The sequence below is a fragment of the Haplochromis burtoni genome, unplaced genomic scaffold (genome assembly GCF_018398535.1).
Source record: "Haplochromis burtoni strain Fernald_Lab_line unplaced genomic scaffold, NCSU_Asbu1 Contig_1798, whole genome shotgun sequence".
Taxonomy (NCBI): Eukaryota; Metazoa; Chordata; class Actinopteri; order Cichliformes; family Cichlidae; genus Haplochromis; species Haplochromis burtoni.
The window spans coordinates 4,329-11,877 of NW_024584159.1; the positions used below are offsets into that span (position 1 = coordinate 4,329).

The 7,549-nt window shown below is 41.3% G+C and overlaps 2 protein-coding genes across 2 annotated transcripts in view; both read right to left on the reverse strand.

The window, feature by feature from the left end:
• Nucleotides 1-5,127, reverse strand: part of LOC121813502 (acetylcholinesterase-like) — a gene marked incomplete at its 5' end in the record, with an annotated part of 5,766 nt that extends 639 nt beyond the window's left edge. The window contains 6 exon segments of the mRNA XM_042217303.1: nt 633-825; nt 1,251-1,493; nt 1,629-1,851; nt 3,776-4,036; nt 4,136-4,359; nt 4,600-5,127. Coding sequence (XP_042073237.1) covers nt 633-825; nt 1,251-1,493; nt 1,629-1,851; nt 3,776-4,036; nt 4,136-4,359; nt 4,600-5,086 — 1,631 coding nt within the window.
• A 981-nt stretch (nt 5,128-6,108) lies between these two features.
• LOC121813501 (acetylcholinesterase-like) lies at nt 6,109-7,549 on the reverse strand. Its single transcript, XM_042217301.1, has 2 exons — nt 7,285-7,549; nt 6,109-6,859 (listed from the first exon to the last, which is right to left on the reverse strand). Exons 1-2 carry the CDS (start codon nt 7,454-7,456, stop codon nt 6,663-6,665), a joined length of 369 nt encoding a protein of 122 aa, XP_042073235.1. The 5' UTR covers nt 7,457-7,549; the 3' UTR covers nt 6,109-6,662.

A 7,549-nucleotide genomic window follows, 5' to 3' on the forward strand; every position in this document is an offset into this window, starting at 1 on the left:
TTTATTTCATTTCATTTTTGTCTGTATGTATTATTGTAGGGTCTACCTTACAATATAAAGCGCCCTGAGGCGACTGTTGTTGTGATTTGGCGCTGTATAAATAAAACTGAATTGAATACAGGAAATGTCTGACAGTGTTTCTTGCTGCAGTCATTCCACCAAGTACTGAATTGTCTTCCAAGCTGATTAAATACTGATCACTCACTAAAATGCACATGAATTTGTAACTGTTACAGAATGTTTGTTTTTGCTGACAGTTTATGCTACTATTAAAATAAATTGTAGCTTTCTCAATTCTTTGTAACTGGATACAATTTCAAAAGGAGATCAAATAATTTAATTTCCCCCACTGTGTACCTCGCAGCATTAACATTTACTTATTAAAGCCTTTCCTTTAAGCCAAGTAGCATGAGGGTTAACTGTCAGGAGAAGCTCTCTGTGCCTCCAAATTCATGTCAAGACTCATTAACCTGCAGTCTCACAGGAATTAAAGGGCTGCTTACTCATACAGCTTTTCCTGCATTATTTATTTTGACTGAAAAACATGGCTGCTGAGGTGCATTTGCATAAAAAAGACTGGACGTGGACATAGACCCTGATTCCATAGGTAGTTTTTTTTTTTGTGGCCTCACCCAGTCCGAGCAAAGTTGGCCCAATATTTCATCATACGTCGGCTTAGCTTCTCCTCATCTCGGGTGTAGTTGAGCCTCTTCACCAGTGGCAGCCCGAAAACAAATTCAATCTCATAGCCATGGATCACCCCCATCCATTCTGGCCAGGCCAGATTGGATGCCCGGTGATCGAAAAGGTAAAGATACATCCCTCCTTAAGAAATAAATGGTGGAAGAAAATGCATGAAAATTACAATTATAAATAGTTAATCATCATTATTATTTCATTTTTACTCAGAAACTACAGATATGTTTTAATCTTTTACAAGGACAGTTAAAAAATAAATCATTTTTCCAACTAGAATATTTTACTGATCTATCATCAGAGTATCAACATCGCTTACATGACAAATGCAGATTCAATTGTTGTACAGTTGTCCTGCACATTATAGCATATTTAAAACAGCTATCATCTGCATTAAAAAGTGAAAACATGAAATTTAACGCACAGTTTAATTTAAGTATCGTACCAAATTGTTCTATCACCAGAAAGCAGGTCCTTCAAACAGTAGCGTGTCTGGGTATGGGATATATATACTTCTAGATCTGACAGACCACACTGGTACTCGGGTATCCTACCTTGTGAGTTTCCACTGTTCACCCCACCAAAGTTGATGCCACCCACGTTAGCCTTGAGGGCATTGTGTTGTGCATAAGAGCGAGCGAAGTGGGCCAGCGGGCAGATGACGTTGTGGTCACCGACAATGTCATCCATGGCATCACGATTTTTTATCTCATTGTTCTCATCCATCCAGTCGGTGTACTGCAGCACCACTGCTTCCAGGCCGATATCATTAGCATGAGGTACGCTCAACCTAACACCTGGAAGAGTGACACTGAAGGTTTTAACACGATACAAGTAAAACTGTGCCGTAATAACCTGAAGCAGAATTAACTTGAATGTTTTGGATGGATTTATACAATTCTCTCTGCTCAGTTACATATATCCATCCTTACTTTCCAGGAAGTCCTCTCTGGAGATCAGACTGTCGTTGTCCTTGCTGAAGCCTGGTGCTCCATACAGCAGGAAGTAGGAGCCTTCATTCTGATTAACGCCGAGGAGAATCTGCGTGTCTTTAAAGTTCCCTGAGTTGAGCATGGCCTCAGGAGTGTCGGGCAGAAACTCGCCATCCACAACAGGCACAAATGAAAATCGGAACAGAGCGGACCATGGCAGAACCTGCATGGATGACAAACCCACATGGGACTGTGAAATAACGCAACATAAACACCAAGAAGTGCTACTTCCTACTCCAGAACCAAGCTACTCCTTTTGTGTGACTTACCCCAGTAACAGACATACTGGTACTGGGGCTGCAACGATTCGTCAACATGACGTCATCGATTATAAAGATTTGGCGACAGGGAGATTTAAAAAAATGTGCAAGCATGTAACAGCAAACAAAGTTAAATGCAGACTGTGCAAAGCAGAGCTTTCCTTCCATGACAGCACTGATGCAGTGCACGAGCATTTAAAACGCTGGCACGCTGGAGCTGCGATGTCCAAATGGGTCAGTTTTATGAAGTTAGTGGGTTGTCTGTGAAGGTTCTCAGTCATCCAGGTCATCGTAGTCAAAGGAGCTTGCAAAGAAAAGCGTCTGGACTTCTTTAAGTTGCTTGAAGACGTTTCACCTCTCATCCGAGAAGCTTCTTCAGTTCTAAGGTCAAATGGTGGGAGTCCCAGATTTAAACCTAGTGGGAGTTCTCCCCCCACAGAGGGACAAGCAACTTAAAGAAGTCCAGACGCTTTTCTTTGCAAGCTCCTTTGACAAGTTAGTGGGTTGCATTGACATGTTGTTTATATGAATGTTTTTACAGTAATGTTTACATTAGCTGTCAGAAACTTCTCAGGATGAAACGTGATAGTAAATCTTTAAATCTCACACTTTAATATTGTAGTAAACCTCTTCCACCTAATGAGAAACTATGATCTATAACCAAATATGTGATGAGCAACGGTCTTTTCTAAATCTGTTTTGTTGGTAAATGATCGTGATGAATATGTTCAGAGTAATTGTGCATTCATGAACTGAATCATCTGTAAACTTTGTTAACCCTGTCAGACCCAACCCGTCAAAAAATAGCCAGAAAATTCAGATTTTTTTGAACTGAGATGTTTATTAACCCTTAAAACAAAATCCACAATATTTTTTTGCTATGTCGTGTTGTGTATGATATATTTTTATTATATTTTTGATACATTGGGCATTTTTGGCAACAATGTTAATTTTAGACAAAAAAGAGTTTTGTCCACAACATTTTGAAATTATGGGAAGTATTGATGTTGATGAGACAGAGGTCGCAGAAACTTATAGCATTACAGGGTTAACTTGTTATTTTGGACTAGAAAGCAAATTAGTTTCCTATTTGCACATTATTTTGTATTTAAATACTAATAGCACTTTAATTTGTACAACTAATATTTTTATTTATATGATTTTTATTCTGACAGTCCTATTGAGTCCTTTTAAAAATACATTTGATTATTTTCAAATTCATGTGTTTCATTATTTTAATTTTCTGTGGAACGAGACAGCAGAGTGGGCAGATTTGAGCAGGTGAGGACTGAAGACTAGAACAGGTTTGCCCACAGCACTGTGAGAGTTGTTGAAATAATCACTGGCCAACCGACTAATGGAAGGAAAATTGGCAGATTGTTCAACTACCAACATAATCTTCAGTTGCAGCCCTGACTGATACAGGTACATACTGGCATGGTCCCTCTGTCCTCGTTAGTCTGACCTCCCATTTCGGTCTTCAGTTACTGAAACACGGCTCCTTATATCCGTGTTTGTGCAACTTGGCTTTGAATGAGAAAAACTTACTAACTACATCCCCTTGGTTGGAGAAGCCCGTGCTGGAGAGCAGTGGGCTGTTTTGTGTTCTTGGGAACACTCTCCTGAACTGTTTGAGAGAGTCTTGCGTTTGAGTCCGGTCTGATTTTGATCCTTAACAACATATTGTGCACTTAGTAGGAACCACAGGTAATAAACCATTGCATCAAAGAACCAGTGGTTTGAAATTAAAAAACATCAAACTGAAAATAAGTCTCTCGTCCACGTTGCAAACAACATGATAAGTCAAGCAGAATTTGTGTAAATTACCTGCCACTCATGATCGATAAGTTGCTGTGGACTTTTACTGCGCAGACAGTCTATTATCTCGGTGTCGTTTCCTCCGTTGCAACCGACAAACTTTGCCAGCTGTGTGGCACGTCTGCGGGCTTCAGCGGGACTCACTGAGGCCCAGGGGCAGTTGGGGACCCCGCTCTGGAGGATGGCTCTAGTGAAAGTGGGTCGGCTGTCTGGAGACAACAGGTGGAATCCTACTGAAGCTCCACCAGCACTCTCGCCAAAGATCGTAACCTGTTTCACAGAGAGAACAAATAGAAAACTAAATCAAAACAGGCTCATATTAATTCTAGCATAACAGAGACCTGACAAATAAAGCAATGAGAAACACACCTGTTTAGGGTTTCCACCAAAGAAATGGATGTTGTCTTGTACCCACTGCAGCGCCATCCTCTGGTCAAGGAGGCCGACATTGCCAGGAGCCTCGGAGGAGCCATGCAGAGCCAGGAAGCCGAAAGCACCGATCCGGTAGTTCATCGAAACCACAATGACTGTCTCGCTGTGAGCTAGGTAACGACCATCATACACATCCAGAGAAGAAGATCCACTGTAGAAGCCTGGAAACATGGAATATCACAGCATTAACCTACAATATTAGAGCGTACTACAACAATTCATCGCTGTTATTCAAGACGTTTAATGATTAGAATTCCAGCGTAATATCCTCAATCCTTCTACATAAAAAATAATCTGACAGACGAGGAATTTTCTAATGTAATATATCAGGAACGGCTAACCCAGTGCTCCAATGACAATTGGAGTGATATTCCCAGTATGGTTTGTGAATTCTTAAGTACCTCCACCATAGATCCACACCATGACAGTGAGGTTGTGAGGTCTGGGCGAGGAGGGCACCCAGACATTGAGGTAGAGGCAGTCCTCATTCATGTCTCTGTTAGGATTCCACATCTCACTGCCCTGGAAGCCTGGGAATGCTGTGTCCACATACTGATAGCACGCGTTGGGGTATTCCTTGGCCTCGATCACTCCAGTCCACGGACGTTTGGGTTCCGGAGGACGGAAACGGCGGTTCCCCAGTGGGGGCTCAGCAAAGGGGATGCCCAGAAAAGCAGTTATGTAGCTCTGATCCGGCACCAGCTGGCGGATGCCTCGAACTCGACCGGTACGTGTCTGAACAACCAGGTCTCCCTCGTTCTGGGAGAAGCAGAATGGGATGATGAAAGCCAGGAGGAAGATCGAGGAGAAGAGAAGAACCACAGTGGGCTGCATCTTTGTATGCGAATATGGTCTGTGTATCTGAAGCAGATGTCGTGACTCTTTCATCAGACAAGGATGGCAGGGTATGCTCTGTGTACACTCAGATCTACAGAGAAGACAGAGAGAGAGTAATGTGATTACAGTACAGGCGAGGACGGAGAACAGGCAGAATCAGGGAGGGAGAGATGAGACGAGAAAGGACAGAAGTATGAAAGTTTCACCAGTGTGGATTTAAGATTGGATCGGACAGACAACCCCGAACAGCCAATAGAATCATATGCAATAAAATAAATAATCATCTCAAGGCTGGATTGAAGGCTCTATCTTTAGCAACTAGTGAATCTATGTGAGACTTTCTCAGTGCGTGTGCACGTCCTGGTGTGGTTTATCAGTGTGCAGCATGGCCAGCGTCGATGTGACCTGCTGCGGCTTCTGAGAAAAGACTTATTAAATATTCAACACCGAGACAACAGCAGTCTGACAGAGTCAGAGCTTCACCAGCATAAACAGCTTTTGTTCTGTCTGCAGATTAAAAAGCTAATCATTCAAATCTGCTTATGTTTAATAGAGACTAACATTTGTAGGATAAATATGTCTAGGTGGTGAATATCAATTTACTAAGAAGAGTATATCATGTTTTTGGTGAAGGACTGAATGTAATTACACTTAGTTGGTAGCAAACATTAAAATATTTCACAGCTCTAGGATAAGAAGACCTGTAACTGTAATGATGCTGGTTGGGTTTGGTGGGTTTCTGTGCTGATAGGTCGACTAACAGACACAGTTTATTTCAATAAAGAGTAGTCCACATTAGTATGTGAAAAACAAGATACAGTCATTCAAATCAAGTGTCAGGGAAGTGAGGAGTGACTCGCTGACGTGACGTTTTTGACATGAGGGGGAACTCTTTCACTTCCCCGGATACAACTGACACACAACAGAATCATAATAAGAATGCAATAAAATAAGATATTTAGGCTACGTCCACACGTGCATTTCAAATGTTAATAACTAAAGACAGAAGCTTGGCTGTTGTGTAGACTCGCAACTTAATAATGAACAAAATGCATTACATCTTCTGAGGCGACTGTTGTTGTGATTTGGCGCTGTATAAATAAAACTGAATTGAATACAGGAAATGTCTGACAGTGTTTCTTGCTGCAGTCATTCCACCAAGTACTGAATTGTCTTCCAAGCTGATTAAATACTGATCACTCACTAAAATGCACATGAATTTGCAACTGTTACAGAATGTTTTGTTTTTGCTGACAGTTTATGCTACTATTAAAATAAATTGTAGCTTTCTCAATTCTTTGTAACTGGATACAATTTCAAAAGGAGATCAAATAATTTAATTTCCCCCACTGTGTACCTCGCAGCATTAACATTTACTTATTAAAGCCTTTCCTTTAAGCCAAGTAGCATGAGGGTTAACTGTCAGGAGAAGCTCTCTGTGCCTCCAAATTCATGTCAAGACTCATTAACCTGCAGTCTCACAGGAATTAAAGGGCTGCTTACTCATACAGCTTTTCCTGCATTATTTATTTTGACTGAAAAACATGGCTGCTGAGGTGCATTTGCATAAAAAAGACTGGACGTGGACATAGACCCTGATTCCATAGGTAGTTTTTTTTTTGTGGCCTCACCCAGTCCGAGCAAAGTTGGCCCAATATTTCATCATACGTCGGCTTAGCTTCTCCTCATCTCGGGTGTAGTTGAGCCTCTTCACCAGTGGCAGCCCGAAAACAAATTCAATCTCATAGCCATGGATCACCCCCATCCATTCTGGCCAGGCCAGATTGGATGCCCGGTGATCGAAAAGGTAAAGATACATCCCTCCTTAAGAAATAAATGGTGGAAGAAAATGCATGAAAATTACAATTATAAATAGTTAATCATCATTATTATTTCATTTTTACTCAGAAACTACAGATATGTTTTAATCTTTTACAAGGACAGTTAAAAAATAAATCATTTTTCCAACTAGAATATTTTACTGATCTATCATCAGAGTATCAACATCGCTTACATGACAAATGCAGATTCAATTGTTGTACAGTTGTCCTGCACATTATAGCATATTTTAAACAGCTATCATCTGCATTAAAAAGTGAAAACATGAAATTTAACGCACAGTTTAATTTAAGTATCGTACCAAATTGTTCTATCACCAGAAAGCAGGTCCTTCAAACAGTAGCGTGTCTGGGTATGGGATATATATACTTCTAGATCTGACAGACCACACTGGTACTCGGGTATCCTACCTTGTGAGTTTCCACTGTTCACCCCACCAAAGTTGATGCCACCCACGTTAGCCTTGAGGGCATTGTGTTGTGCATAAGAGCGAGCGAAGTGGGCCAGCGGGCAGATGACGTTGTGGTCACCGACAATGTCATCCATGGCATCACGATTTTTTATCTCATTGTTCTCATCCATCCAGTCGGTGTACTGCAGCACCACTGCTTCCAGGCCGATATCATTAGCATGAGGTACGCTCAACCTAACACCTGGAAGAGTGACACTGAAGTT

Coding starts and splice junctions, on each gene's coding strand:
- LOC121813501 (XM_042217301.1), bottom strand. CDS start 7,456: ATGGATGAGAACAATGAGATAAAAAATCGTGATGCCATGGATGACATT. Junction 6,860..7,284: donor GAACAGTGGAAACTCACAAG/GTAGGATACCCG, acceptor TTATTTCTTAAG/GAGGGATGTATCTTTACCTT.